This window comes from Nothoprocta perdicaria, unplaced genomic scaffold, assembly GCF_003342845.1.
Source record: "Nothoprocta perdicaria isolate Ctin4 unplaced genomic scaffold, notPer1 scaffold_196, whole genome shotgun sequence".
Taxonomy (NCBI): Eukaryota; Metazoa; Chordata; class Aves; order Tinamiformes; family Tinamidae; genus Nothoprocta; species Nothoprocta perdicaria.
In genome coordinates, this window is record NW_020455160.1 from 453,633 (window position 1) to 468,428 (window position 14,796).

General features: G+C 55.4%; 1 protein-coding gene across 1 annotated transcript; it reads right to left on the minus strand.

The window, feature by feature from the left end:
• Window positions 1-9,790: 9,790 nt before the first annotated feature.
• On the minus strand, window positions 9,791-14,037 carry MYL9 (myosin light chain 9). Its single transcript, XM_026037333.1, has 4 exons — window positions 14,013-14,037; window positions 13,507-13,710; window positions 11,693-11,854; window positions 9,791-11,319 (listed from the first exon to the last, which is right to left on the minus strand). Exons 2-4 carry the CDS (start codon window positions 13,688-13,690, stop codon window positions 11,147-11,149), a joined length of 519 nt encoding a protein of 172 aa, XP_025893118.1. The 5' UTR covers window positions 13,691-13,710; window positions 14,013-14,037; the 3' UTR covers window positions 9,791-11,146.
• Window positions 14,038-14,796: the final 759 nt, after the last annotated feature.

Sequence of the window (14,796 nt, forward strand, 5' to 3'; positions counted from 1 at the left end):
CGGCCCCGCCGCCTCCCGGCCTGACGTCAGCGCCCCCCGGCCCGGCCCGGCCCGGCCCGGCCCGGCGCCGCCGACATCTTGGCCCGGGAGCCGCGAGGCTGCACGAGCCCCCCCGGGGGTCCCCGCGGCTCGCGGGGCACTTGTTGCAGGAGCGGGGCTGGGGCGCGTGAGGATGGGGAGAACCCGGCGCACGTGGCGTGGCAGCCCCCCGGCTGCCCGGGGTCCCCCGGCCGCTCTCGGGTCTGCGAGCCCTCACACACGACCGGTGCTGGGCTTTGTGGCCTCTTAGTGGAAGCTCTTGGCAAGTTGCTTTGTCTACGGGAGGCCCCTCGGAGCCAGGCCCCGTGGTGATCAGGAGGTGACATTTGCTGTTGCCTCCAGCCCCACAGCTGCCTGGCACCACCGTGGCGGCCCGATGCCCGGCCAGGAGGGCTGCGTGTTCCCACGGGCCCTGCAAGGTGGCACAAGCCCTTGGTGGCCCGGCTGCCCTGGGCTCCCCGCTGCAACAGCAGTGATCCAAGAGGATCCCCACCCATTCCTCCCGGCTCCTTCGCACGCTGACGGGGATCGGGGCCAGCCCGTGAGGATGCCCTGTGCGGGGACATGCTCCCCGTTCCTCACCCCAGCTTGGCGTGCTGCATCACGGCGCTCTTGGAAGAGCACGGCCATGACAAGGTTGCAGGCGGGAGGCCATGGAGAGAAGAGCCGCTCCAACAGGCAGCTCCGACAGTGCAGCACTCGCGGGCAGCTTCAGGGCACTCGGATTGCACTGGGGCGTGTTTAGAAGTGGTGCGGGTCACACGAATGTGCCAAGCCCCCCAAGGGACCCATGTGCTTAGCAGCGTGCGGAGGGTCAGCCAGCCCTGCCGAGGCGCTTTGTGCCCGAGCGTGTTTGCCCCGACTGTTGGAGCGCATCGTGGTGCACGGGGCAGTTTTCACTGTCCAGATAGATCCGCAGCAGGGGAGGCCTCGGCAGCCCCAGGCTGAGTGACCTGCCTGCCACTAACCACTGCTCAGCCAGAGGGGACAGCCGCTCGCCTGCGCTGTGTGCGCCGAGCAGAGCCGAGCGGAGCCGAACGGAGCCGAGTGGAGCCGAGCGGAGCCTCCCTTCCCCAGCCCAGCACCTGGCCAGGACCCTGCGGAGGAGCTCTGGAGGACAAGGGCATTTCCAAGCGGCTTTGGCTGATTGAAATCCACACACCCCTGCTGAAGGCCAGCTCTGGGAGACATGACTTGGCTTTCAATGGGAAGAGGCTCCAGGCTCTCAGCCCGGGATTGTCCAGCCCAAATGTGTGAACTGAGCTCATTGTGCTGACTGGGAGGACAGAATATGGGAGAGGGGCTTGAGATCTCTGGCCTGTAAGGGAAACAAGCTGGAGAGAGAAGGAGCCCATCCCCAGGAAAAGCAGCCGAAGCTGCCGCCTCGAGTCACCAGAGCAGCCAAGAGAAGAAGCCTGAGGGGCTCAAGGGGCTCTTGACAGCACTGCAAGGCCTGGCTAGGGCTCCAAACCTCTGTGTGACTCTGATTCACAATGTTTCCAAGGGGCAGGTGCTGGCGGCAGAGCGATAGAGCTGAATGATGCAACTCTCACGGTGCAATAAGGGACCAAACAGAAAAGAAAAAGTCTTCTCGCACCGAGGTCACTCCTGCCTGGGAAGTGGGGCCATTACCGGCCCCCAGTACAGGGCAGCGCGTGCTTATCCAACTGCTCTGCTCCCCTCAGCAGGCCCTGTGCTGGCGCAGGGGCCCCCAGCTCGAGCCTCCTGGGGCTCCGTGCAGCCCTCGTGCCCTCAGCAGGGCTGTCTTCCTGCCCAGACCCCACGCCAAGCGGCTGGTGAGTCTCTTGGCTCATTGGGATGACCGGGAAATGGTCTCCCAGCTCCAAGTACAGCAATTGCTGCCCTGTGTTTTTTGGGGGGGAAATAAATCAGCCTCTCCCAGGTCCAAGGTGCAGATACAGGCAGTGAAGAAGCAGCAGGGAGAAAATCCAGCCAGGTACCTGAGTGCAGCGTTTGGAGGGACCTAAATCCTTGGCAGATCTAGCCTGGCCCGGGAGCTGGGGAGCTCTCACAGGTGGGAGCGGGATCAGAGGAGCTTTGATATCCATGCACCTCCCCGGCTGCTCTCCCCAGCCTGCTTTGCAAAGCCTGGCCTGGCCCATTGACATGATAATGCTGTTAAACTTCAGCCATTGGCAAAACAATCAGTGCAAAGGGGAGTGCTGGAAACACCACGCAGCCAGTGTCCTCCAAAGGAGCAGGGACAGGAGCGAAGATGGGCTGACCCTGAACCCCTCTGCAACCTCAGTCCAGTTAGGGCTCCTCGCTCCATTTGCCCACCCATTGCTGTTTAATCCCTGGGTTTGGCAAGGAGGTGGCGTCTGCTCAGCTGTCCTGGCCGTTGGCTCCAGCCCGGCTCCTGCTCCAGCTCTTGCAGCTGTGCAGTTGCTGGCCCCTGCTCCGGCTTTTCCAGCTGGGAGGGCTCACAGTCCCTTTTCGGGTGCTTGGTGCCACAGCATCCCCTCAGCACACACACACAGGCTGGGATTCCCTCATTAGGACTGTTCATTAGCAGCGTTAACGGGGCATTTTGAGTGGTTAGCAATCTGCCTGTACTCTGCACGGGCGCCTGCCAAAGCTGCTGGAGTCATGTTGGTATTAATTACGAGGAAATGATCATGTTCCCGGGGCTGGCCCAGTCTTCACAGCAGCTGGGTTCGTTATTTCCCTGCTGATGGATTGAGTGGGAGCCTCAGGCTAGTGCTCTCCTTCACCCGGCTCCACTAGAGCTTTAAAGGCAGATTTAAAAGTGATCAGAGCCTGCTCTGATTGGAGGCTGGGGGTTGCTTTAGAGTGCTTGGGAAGTCCTGTGCCTGCCAGCGGGGTAGTGATGAGGATCAAGTGTGGGGGATACACCCGGGTCCCCAGCTGTGCCTGCTGCAGTGCTGCGAGTGCAGTGCTGGGGCTGCAGCGCTGCGAGTGCAGTGAGTGCAGTGCTGGGGCTGCAGCGCTGCGAGTGCAGTGAGTGCAGTGCTGGGGCTGCAGCGCTGCAAGTGCAGTGAGTGCAGTGCTGGGGCTGCAGCGCTGCAAGTGCAGTGAGTGCAGTGCTGCGAGTGCAGTGCTGGGGCTGCAGCGCTGCGAGTGCAGTGAGTGCAGTGTCGGGGCTGCAGCGCTGCGAGTGCAGTGAGTGCAGTGCTGGGGCTGCAGCGCTGCGAGTGCAGTGAGTGCAGTGCTGGGGCTGCAGCACTGCGAGTGCAGTGAGTGCAGTGCTGGGGCTGCAGCACTGCGAGTGCAGTGAGTGCAGTGCTGGGGCTGCAGCGCTGCGAGTGCCGCGCCGGGGCTGGCGGCAGCCTCGGCACGTGCTCCGGCGGCGCCTCCGCGGGAGCCTTGCTGCTCTGCCCAGCTCCATCACAGGGAGCCCCACGCGGCGCTCAGCAGCGTAACTCAGTCCCGCAAGCCTGTGGCGCTGGAAGGCTCCCGCTGCCTGTCTTCAGGGACCCCTGTTCTGGCCCTCTCCAGCTTCCTGCTTTCCTTCTCCACTCGTGCCACCTCAAAATACACTTCCAGCTGGGGTCCTGTGCTCACAGCCAACTCTCTTGTGGTTTTGGGGCCCCAGAGAGGCTCTCTGCAGTCACTGTTCAATGCCAGCCTGCTCTGGGGCTGGGGCTAGGGCTATTGGACACTAAATGTTGCTTTTGCCAAGCTTTGAATCCACGAGCCTGAGAAGAGAAGGGCAGAGCGGGGAGCTGAGCTTGGGGCCACCCGCTGCGCTTGGATGCTGGTGTGGAGGAGGCATCAGGACTCAGCTCACAGCTCCCTGTAACAAAAGTCTTGGGTCAGGGTGTGGAAGAAGCCTACTGAGAGATGAAGAAAGACTTCTCCTGCAAGTGAAAGGAAGGGATGATTCCTACAAGGACACTGGAGACAGTAAGAGCTGGCATCAGGAGCACAGGCGATTTCTGGGCTGCAAGGAAGAGCAGGAGTTGGTGGCAGTGCACACTTGTGCACATGAGCTGGGGAAAAGGGCAGAAGCATGTCAAGAAGGAATAAATAGATGGAGAAGTCCTGGCACTGTCACTTTAGGAAGCCCTTTTGATGCCCTGTTGGCTTGGACACACTTGCAGCTCTGAATGGAGGAACGGAACCAAACAACTGGAGAACTGTGATTTTACAAGGAAGGTCTGAAAAAAACAGCTGCCCCAAACACAAATGGAGAAATGCTGCTTTTAAATGGAAACAAACCACAAGACCCTGATCACTGACTAACCTCATGAGCCAAAATCAGGGCAAATCTGCTGACATCAAGAAGGAAAAAGGGGATTGGTGGCCATGAATCTACTCGCAGAGGAAAGATCACTTTTTTTAAGGGAAGAATGCTGCTGATTCTGTAACTGGACAAGAGGCATTCCCTGACAGGCAGACTCCAAAGGGCTGGGAGAGACAGAGGAGTCCACCCTCAAGACCCCCAGTTAAGCGGCTTGTGGCAGGGAGAAGGCTGCTTGGGCCTGAAGGAGAGCAGGGAATCCCTGCTGTGCAGACCTGGACAAGGAGCAGACCTTCGAGGACACCTTGGGACTGACAGGAGAGGAGGAAAAATCAGCTGTCTTAGGTTGACCCAGAAGAGCAGGATTATTTTTGTAACTTGGGGCAACATCTCCAAGCAAACACTTCTTCTGAAATTAAATGTCTATTTTTACTCCAAGGCTGTTTAATACCTTTAAAAAATGGAGTCAGTGTTTTGAAAAGAGAATATCCCCCAGAAGTAAAATCTGGGAAGATCTCACAAGGAAATAAAAGTTCTCGGTTTTGGTAATGTTTCTTTCTCCCTGTTTGGATGAAGTGACTTTATCAAGGAGGCTGAAATGTGATGGGGAATACTCATGCCAAAGCAAACAAGGAGGATTTGCCCTTGTGCTGCAAGCACCAGCCCATGGACCACTCTGGCTTCCCTTCGCCGTGCTCCACCTCCAAGGCCACCGTGTCCTCAGAGGCCGTGGCATTGCCCTTGGCGCTGCCATCGCTCCAAGTGCCAGGCAGGGGAGTCGCTGCTGTGCGGAAAGGTGCAGAGCCAGAGCAGTGCTGCTGACGTGGGCTGGTGCGTACGACCAGGAAGGCATCTCCACCCATCTCTGCATGATTGCAAATGGCAGGGAAGGCACGAGCGGACAACGCCAGGGGAAGATGCTCAGGTAACAACAGGAGTGGCAAACCATAAAGTATACGTAGGGCTCTGAGCATTGCAAGGGGCTAATAGAAACACATCTGCAAACTCGAGAGGTCGTTGAGGGGAAATGGTTCTGGTACCCACAAGGACAGCTGGACAGATGAGACCAAAGTCTCTCCAGCTGAACGTCCTGATGCTTCATCACCACAAAGCCACGATGCTTCCTTCCTCTCAGACTGGATGGCTCCTTGGTCTGAAACGCTGCCTCTGCTCTTGTATTTGATCCAGACCCTGAGACCCGTTTGCCCGAGCTCCTGTCCTCTCCTCATCTCCTGCTGCCTCATCCTGGTTTAGCGCATTGAGGTGGGGAAAACTGAGCTGGCTTGGAGCACAGGGCACCCTGTCAGGAGCCAGGAGGCAAAGGTCTGGCACTAGTAACACAAAATAGTGTTTGCAAAGAGCTGTAAAAGCGGGTTGTTTCACTTCCAGGAATGTGTGACCTTCTCACCCTTTTGCTCTCTTTTCATTTTGGACTGGGGGCTCTTCGGTGAGGGGAATTTTTCAAAGATGATTCATCTAAAATGAGACTTTATTTTTTTCCCTTCTCCATAAAATCATATAATAATAAAATAATCTAGGGAGAAGAGGATGACAAAGAAATTTCAGGAACTTTCAGCCTTCTAAAGAGCATTTTTAGCTTTATGTTTTGATGGGTTTTGAAAGGGAAGAGTCCAAATGTCATGTTTAAGTAAATGTTTTGAGTTTCTCCTTTGGGGCCCTTTTCCCCCTTTCTTCTACATCTGTTCTTTTCCTCTATGTCCTAACTAAACTTTTCAAATTTTGGAAAAAAAAATAGATGTCCTAATAAAAAACAATGCCCCTCTCTGCTCTTGGGACCCTCCTGTTAGACCCCAAATCTCTGTGACTCCAGACAAGGTGAGCAGGAACCTAAAATTATCTCATATGTTTTACTACCAGCTTAAAACAGCTGTTTCCCAGCTGGATGTATTCTAGGGATTTCTCAGCCTTTTTCTGAATCAGCTCAGTGTGTAAACTCAGTGGTTTTCACAAACAGCTCAGCAACATTAGAATACTTCTAAGATTCGTAGAATAAACACAATTTCCCCCCACTTCTAACCCCTTTCTCCTGTTTTTGTCCATCTGTGAGGCTTTAAAAGCAATTGTATGCAGAGGCTCTTCTGAGGTTTTATGGAGCTGTGAGCCAGGGACAAGAGCCTGAGAATGGGCAGGTTGCCCAGCCCAGCCCTAGAAGGGAAAACTACCCATCCGGAGGCTGCTACAAATAAGGACCCAAGCACTTGTGGTTCTTGTCTTCAAGAATTTGTGAGCAGTATCCACCTGGATTTCACTGGTGCAAGAGGGGGAAAGAATGGAGAAGGGGAGCCCAGGTTGGCTGAAGCTCTGAGCAACCTGGTCTGACTTTGTGGCTGACCTCTCTTCATTCAGGAGGTTGATCTTGTGCCCTGCTGAGGTCCCTTCCACCCTGTGTTGTCCCATGATCCTGCGCCCAACAAGGAGGCACAGCCACATGGACTGGAGTCACCAGGACATTTCCAGTCCCAAGACAGAGGCTGGATTTAGGCTCTCTCACAGGGCTCAAGAGAAAGTCTTGCCCTCTATTATCAAGTGGAAGGACTTGTGCTCCTCCAGCTGGAGGACTTGGAAGGACCAAGACCTACACAATGACCTCAGGAGCATGTGGCCTTGGCCCTGCGCTCCCACAGTCACCTGGACCAGCCAAGCTCATTCTGCATTGCTATGCTTGACCGGCAGAGCCCCTTTACGCGCATGCCCTTAGGTTCCTTTTCCTCTGTTTGAAACCTGTTGACTTTATGAAACTGAGCAGCGCTGACTGGAAAGCTCAGGGGCAACATGACGTAAGTACAGGCCCATGGGGGAGGCGGGGGCTGCGCTGATGAGGCTGAAATTACTGTAAAACTGATGTCCATTTGGAGGGTGGGAAACATCCATGTGCATGGATGTGGAGCATGACCTTCCTTTTCCAGGAGGAGAAGAGGGGTCAAAGCCCTTCTGGTTTAGCAGAGCTATGGAGTGCCATGCTGGAGGGGATGAGCACCCCTTCCAGCATCCCATTTCCCACTGCGGTTAGAAGCAGGTGCCTAAAGAAGAGAATGAGAGTAAAGCAAGAGTGAATGATCCTTACCCCAGCTTGGGAGAAGCTCCCAGCTCCCTAAGAGCCTCTAATTTAGAAGCTCTTCTCATTGGTGGCCAGCGATAGGACAAGGGGTAATGGGCATAAGCTGAAACACAGGCAGTTCCATCTCCAGGTGAGGAGGAACTTCTTCACTGTGAGGGTGACAGAGCAGTGGAACAGGCTGCTCAGGGAGGTTGTGGAGTCTCCTTCTCTGGAGGTCTTCAAGACCTGCCTGGATGCCACCCTGTGCCACATGCTCTAGGTGTGCCTGCTGGAGCGGGAAGGTTGGACTAAATGATCTCTAGAGGTCCCTTCCAACCTTGAGTATTCTGTGATTCTGTGATTTCCTGAACCAGACATGGCTCCTGCATCTTCAGTTTCCCTCAGAAGCTTTCCCTTCTGCAAACTTACTCATTCTTCATGGAAACCCCATAGACTCTTAGCACCCATGCTGTTCCTGACAGCAAACACCAGCTTCATCACACCTGTGTGCAGAACTGCTTGTTTATTTGGTACTCGGCAGCTCCGTGTGACGCCCCGCAGTGCTTGTGCTGGAAGAGCAGGAAGCAGCACTGTCCCCACGCAGCCCGCAGCCCTGCCCTCCTCCTTGCTCATCTCCCTTCCAGGCTGAAGACTCCTTGAGCCTGCTCACTATTTCCTTGCATAGGGGCTGGTCTTTCCTCTTGTGTCCTTTGCTGAACACTTTCAAATCAGCTCTACTGTTTTTAAGCTGGGAAAGGTACCAGAACTGGAGCTCATACACGAGGTGTGGGTGATCCAGGGACTCGGACAGTGTCAGAACGCTGATCTCTTAGTATCCTCTCTTTTCTTAGTAATATCTGTCATGTGATTATCCTTCCTTCCTCCCTTCCTTCCTTCCTCTTGCTGATGGAGATGGACAGACAGCAAACCCTTCAAGCTCCTGATATTGATGGTTTACTTGGGAGAACCTGTGTGATGTTCACATATGTTGATCTGTCAGGAGGTCAGTAAGGCCGAGTGGTCCTCCCTGACACAGCTATATCCAGAGGACAGCTCACCCACAGCACGGCAGAGACCTTGGAAAAGTTGGAGGATCTTTTCCACGTCATTTGGTTCATCTCCAGGATCTGACCTGTACCTAAAGGATGTCTGTGAGAAATCCACTTTGGTGTACATCCTAGTGAAGAGGCTGTTTTACAAAGCATCCCGCTCTTCAGTGGCCTTCAGACCTGGGAATTTGCTCTGCAAGCTGAAGAACTGCATGCTTTTCTCCTAGTAGGCACGTGCAATTAGGGAATGAGCAAGGCTTCCTGCTTTGACTTGCAAGCACAGAGCTAGGCCTCTTTGGAGCTAGCTCTTGCTGCAGAGCTCTAGGCAAGGCCCTGGGATCAGACTGGAGGTCTGGGGAACACGTCATAGCAGCGTTCCCTGGACACATGTTTGTCCTTTCACTTCTCTGTGTCTCTGAAAATTGGGCTATGCCCTTCTGTCACTTTTGTGGTTTTGTGATTGTGCTTTACCATGTCTCAAACACAGACACCGCTCTCTGCTGCGAAATACTTATCTTTTGAGAGGATGGAAGTTGGCTAAATTCAAGCATGAACCCCCTGCTCCCTTTGCCCTTGTATCACAACGGTGTAAACCAAACCAAGGAGACAACACAGCGGAGTTGACAGCAGGAGAAGGTCTGGTGGTGCAGGGCACACACTGCCCTAACAGCCTGGCAGCGCAGGAGATCTGCGTGGACAGATGCAGCACTAATTTGAACGGGGGTGTTGGTGATGAACAGGGGAATATGTGACAGACTGGTGGGTGTTTATGGGCAGGAGCAGCACATGCATCAGCTGGGTCTTTCTTCCATACATCCCCGCCTGGGCAGTCTGATTCTGAGAGTCTCAACCCTGATCCCCAGGTTCCCTCAGGGCTCGGATGACCAAAGCACCACCCTTTGACACGAATAAGCTTCCTCCAGTCACCAGAAAGAGGTTTGGGGCCAATTGCTTCACAGACCTCTAGTTTCAAGGCTCTTCTAGCGGTACCTCCAGCGTATCACTCAGACTGTAGAGCCCATGTTGATCTCTACCAACGCCAAGACTTTAGCGGCTCTGCAACCAGAGCAAGACATGCCATCTGGCACCTTTTCCAATGACTTCCCCGTATGTCAAAGCATCTCTCTGCACGTTCCCAAGTGGGGGTAGAAGAGCAAGCCCTCTTCCACCAGCAAAGACTGAAAAAGGTGTTTAAGCTGCAAGACCTTTATATAGGCAGGGGACTTTGGTGGAGACAGGTTGGGAGGAATTTGTCTTCAGAAGAGACTGCCCTTGATGGAAAGAGAAGGGGCTCTACCCTGAGAAGGCAGCGGGTCAGGGAGAGCCGGTGCCGAGGGGGATTTGAGGGCTCCCGGTGGGAGCTGGGCTTCGAGCCTCCCGCTCGGCCGCGCAGCAGCAGCGCTGCGCCCAGACGGGGCAGCTGCTCGCGGCGTCCTATCACACCCGTCAGACTTTATACACAACTTCAGCTTTCTGAATGCCCTAAATCATAGGCTCTCCAGCCATAACACACCCATGGAAAAGGAAATAAAGTGGGGTTTTTTTTTTCCCCTTTTCTCCTTTCATAAAGGAAGAGTGTGGGAGGAAAGGCTAGAGCCTCTTTCTATTGTGTCCCTCAAGACTGGGATTGCACTGGACTATCCAACAAACTAGCACTCACCTGGGATGCTCCTTCCCACACCAGCTCCCTGCCTGGGGGCAGACTCCCCCGTACTCGCCCTGGAGGGGTGACTACCGTGCTACTCAATGGCTTCAGGGAGCTCTTGCTGGGGTCCACGCCTGCCGGGGGCCCTGGTGCTGAGAAGCGCAAAGAAGGCAGGGCACGGCAGCACAGCAAGCACAGCCCCCCGTCCCGCCTCCCGCGACAGGCGTGTGTGTCCCTGCAACCACCCACCGTGAGGCCATGGCAGGGATGCAGCCCCACATCGTCAGCGGATCAGCACAGATGGGAGGGAAAAGCCCTTCCACCCTTCTGTGCACACACCCATACCAGCCGTCCTGGCGCAGCGGCCGGCATGCAGGGGAGGCTGTGGATGCCATGAGCACGCTGGGCTCATCTCTGCTGCAAGATGCCATCCAGATGCAAAGCAGGACAGTGTGATGGAGCCAGAGGCTGTGAAAAGGGTTCCAGGACATGTGAGGAGCACCCGTGGCAGTGTCCTCCAGGCAAGGACAACCTGGGACACAGCACACAGGAGAAGCTCTCATGCTCAGGTGCTTCCCGTGCATGGGATGGGTAACAAGCAAGGCAGGTAGGAGCACAGCACCACAATGACTCAGAAATCAAATTATCCAAGTAGGATCTTTAAGCAAAATTTGTCAAAGGAGATGGTGGACAATTTGCTGGTTGTTCTCCCTGGACAGGGGCCAAAGGAAAAGGCCAACCTTGTCCCCTGTCAGGTGGACACATCAGAAAGACAGTGTATTTTGCAAGAGCTGGATATACACAAGACATCCCAAGGAGGGTCTTAGTGGGGGCACAAAGACTCTGCACAGTGTCTATGGGGCTGGGAGGTGAGAGCCTCTGGGTGGGAGAGGAGATGGGAGAGGTTTAGTACGGATGTTTAGGAGAGGGGAATAGTGATAGGAGCACTTTCTCTAGAAAGGGTGCAGGATCATGTGCCAACAGAAGTGTAATCCAGAGAAAAGTCAAGTCCTGGAGGATATTTCCCATGGGGTGTGCCTGCAGTGGGGCTAGGCAGCAAGGGGAACAGAGGCAACGGGGACAGGAGGTGTGTGCAGGAGGAGACAGAGGCAGTGTAGCAGTTCTAGGCACTAATCGTCTTTGTCCTTGGCCCCATGCTTCAGGATGCGTGTGAACTCCACGTAGTTGAAGTTGCCCTTCTTGTCGATGGGAGCCTCCCGGTACATCTCATCCACCTCCTCTTCTGTGAACCTGTCTCCCATGGTGGTCAGCAGCTCACGCAGATGGTCCTCGTGAATGAAGCCTATGGAGACAGCAGAGTTCAGGTGGGGCATAGGAGTGCAGGAGAGCTGTGGCTGGGCAGGACATGCTAGGAGGACTGGGTAGAGGTAGGGCCTTTCTAATCCTCCTGCATGCTCCTGCATCCCCATCCTGTTATTCCACCCACCCCCAAAACCCGGGCATGCTCCGCTTGCACGGGGCCCTCATCACGCAGATGTGTGATGAGATGGGGAAGCAGGGAGAGCCAGCAGGCTGCTCAGGAGCTGCCCTGCTTGCGGACTCTTCCCAAGGCTTTGCCTGGTGCAATGTGCTGGCTCAGCCACCCATTTGTGTGCAAGAGGGTCCTCAGGTAAGCACCAGTGCCCACCACAAAGCCGGGAAGACAGAGCTCCTACCTGTCGCATCCTCATCAAAGCAGGCAAAGGCATTGCGGATGACATCTTCTGGGTCGGTACCATTCAGCTTCTCCCCAAACATGGTGAGGAACATGGTGAAGTTGATGGGCCCTGGTGCTTCACTCATCATGCCCTCCAGGTACTCGTCAGTGGGGTTCTTCCCTGTCAGACATAAGCAGCAGCTGTGAGCACTCCCTGCCCTGGGGGCACCCATCCTCCTGCCAAGATCCACTGGGACAGCACAGCCTCGTGCTCCTGCTCTCAGGAAGAAAGTCCACAGTGGGATACCCCCATGGATGCTTTCAGTTTGAATCATAACCTGCCTGACCTGTGTCTAAGCTTGAATACATGCACCTCAGGATGCACTCAGGACATGCCTGATGGTCCCCAAATGTTTCCTCCTCTATCTGTCTCACTTCAGTTAGGGGCGAGAAAGAAAAAAACAAGTGCTCCTCCCACCCAAATACCTGCAGTTCTGTCCTCAGCGTTGCACTGGGCAGCAGCCTCCCCTTCCCAGGAAAGCAGCAGGATCAAGGTTCCCAAGCTAGCTAGGCCCAGCTCCCCAGAAGATAAATCCCACCAAATTCTGCAGCCACCAGGTCCCCTGTCCCCTGTTAAATGCAAGGGAGATACTCAGCATCTACCAAGGATACCCAGCATTGACCCAAGGAGAGGGGCAGCACAGTCCCAGCATGAACCTCCTGTTGTGGGAACCCCACGCAATGTGCCTACCACGAATGCAACAGGGGCAGCTTAACCCACGGTGCTGAGCCCGGCATGTCCCCTTCCAGGCTCCGAAAGTTGTAGTGTATGGGGAGGAGACTCCCTCCCGGTTGGACAGGGCCTTCAGAACAGGTTTGGTTGCCAGGTCAATAATTGACAGACCTCCCAAGGAGCCACAGAGGTAGCACAGGGAACGGGAGAGGGAAAAGTGAACCATGGCCTGTAGCTAAAGAAAAAACAAAAAAAGGGCCCTGGGTGGGGAGAGAGGCCAGATATGCAAGTCTCAACGGGCCGCAGTATCCGGCTTCTCACCTGGATCCACAGGCAGCCTTTGTGCTGGGCAACCTATAGGACAAGACTGGGCAGAGCTAGCAAAGAATGCCACTAGGAAACCTGTGCTTTCCCAAAGCTTCTGTCTTGATCTGTGGGCTCTGCCTGCGTCCAGAGTCATCCCAGTTCCCATGGGGACCCATCTGAGAGTGCAGGTCTGCTGCAGCACCCTGTCACTGCTGACACAAATCTTACGCCTGGCAGTTGAACCCGCTGCCTCTTCAAAGTACTATTATAGGTAGAGATGAAAAGATTTGGGACAGCAGAGCTGGGCAGAAGTCTCTGTACACGGTTAAGTCCCCTGCTGTGCAGGTATCCTTTTGCAGAGGGGACGTTGCTGTGCACATTGGTCCTAGCAGAAGGGCTGCTGAGAGCTGGTACTGGCTGCAGGGCTGAGGAGGAGGCCAATCCCTGCCAGGGCATCTGCTGCTGCTAGCTGTTGTGGGCAGTGGACCCTCCACTCAAGTGGAGGCTACTGCTTTTTGGTGTCCCCACAAACATGTTTTCAAAGGTCTACCAGCAACAGCAGAGATGGTTCCCCAGGCTTCACGGCCTGCATCAAACTGGCCCAAAGCAGGTCTTTAAATCAGTACAATCCTATGGGTTTTCAATTCAGGCAGGCTTCAAGAGTGTGGCAGTGACTCCCTGTCATGCAAGGCACTACTGTGCCCAGACAGTTCTCTTCCCTTGCAGAAGAGGCATCTTAATGCAGAGGGGCTGACTGATGCACGAGGTGGGAGGCAGGGGAAGGGTTTCCTCACCTAGGGAGGCCAGCATGTCATGCAGATCCTCCTTGTCGATGAATCCATCGCGGTTCTGGTCGATCATGTTGAAGGCTTCCTTGAACTCCTGGATCTGGGACTGGTCGAACATAGCAAAGACATTGGAGGTGGCGCGCTGAGGGCGCTTCTTGGTGGTCTTGGCTTTGGCACGCTTGCTCGACATCTTGGCGGCTGCTGAGGTACCTGGAGCAGGGCAGGAAAAGCAGGCAGGAGGGTTAGGAGGAGGAAAGCAGAGTCTACGGGACAAAGTGGACAGCAGCAGGACATGGAGTCAAGATTCCTAGATTCCCTTTCTGGACATGCAGCCACTTATCAGTCCTGTGCCTCAATTTCCTTGGCTGACAAAAAGTTTGACAATGGTAAAATAATCTGGTCACTAAGTAAGGCATGGGGATAGGAGAGGCAAAGGCTAGGAAATCACAGATTCCGTCTATGTGCACGCAGAAGCACTGGGAAAATCTCACTATTTTCATGGACTTCGTTACCTGTGATGAGAATTCACAGGACTTGGAAGTCCCAGCTTCAACCCTCAGAGCCTCCTGCTCTCTATGGCTATGAAGGACACCTCAAGACAGCTGATACGGCTCCAGCAGAGCAGCAGGCAGCTCCCACTTGCACAGCGTCCAAGAGTCCTCACTGCAGACAGGCCCAAGGCCGGCCCAAGTTGCTCCAAGGCTGGCCCTGTTTGCTCTGAGCATGCTTAGTGAAAGTCAGCTTTCTTGCCGGACATTCCTTGCTGGTGCCCTGCAGGTGCTGGGAGAATGGTAGGACTTAACTTAGCACCAGGTCTTGCATAGATGTTTCCTGTGCTGCCTTGTAGCACCAGCTCCTGCTGGAGCAAAAGCGAGGAGAGCAAGGTCTGTGCCTCCAGCTCTCCCACACCCGCTGCACAGGCCTGTCCCTCTGCACCCCCTGAGCAGGGAGAGGCACCGAGCACACACCCCACGGCTCCTGGGAGGGATGAGATGCCCCCTTGGCTTTCTGGGCGAAAGAAGTGGTGCAAGGAGCCAGATTCTGCCCCTTCTGACGCAGGGCAGACTTCGTGCAACCTGCCTGCGCGAGCCCTCCTGGTGCCCGCGGCGCGCGTCCCTCCGTCCTGCTGCACGCCAGCCGTGGCCGGGCCCCCTGCCCACCCTCCCGCCTGCTGCGGCTATCCGCTCCCCGGCCCCCTGGCACAGCGAGGAGCCTCGGCTGCGCCCAGCACTCAGCAGGAAGAGGGTTATCTGCTCTGGGCACATTCCTCACATTCCGCTGCCTTCCCTTCCCCCT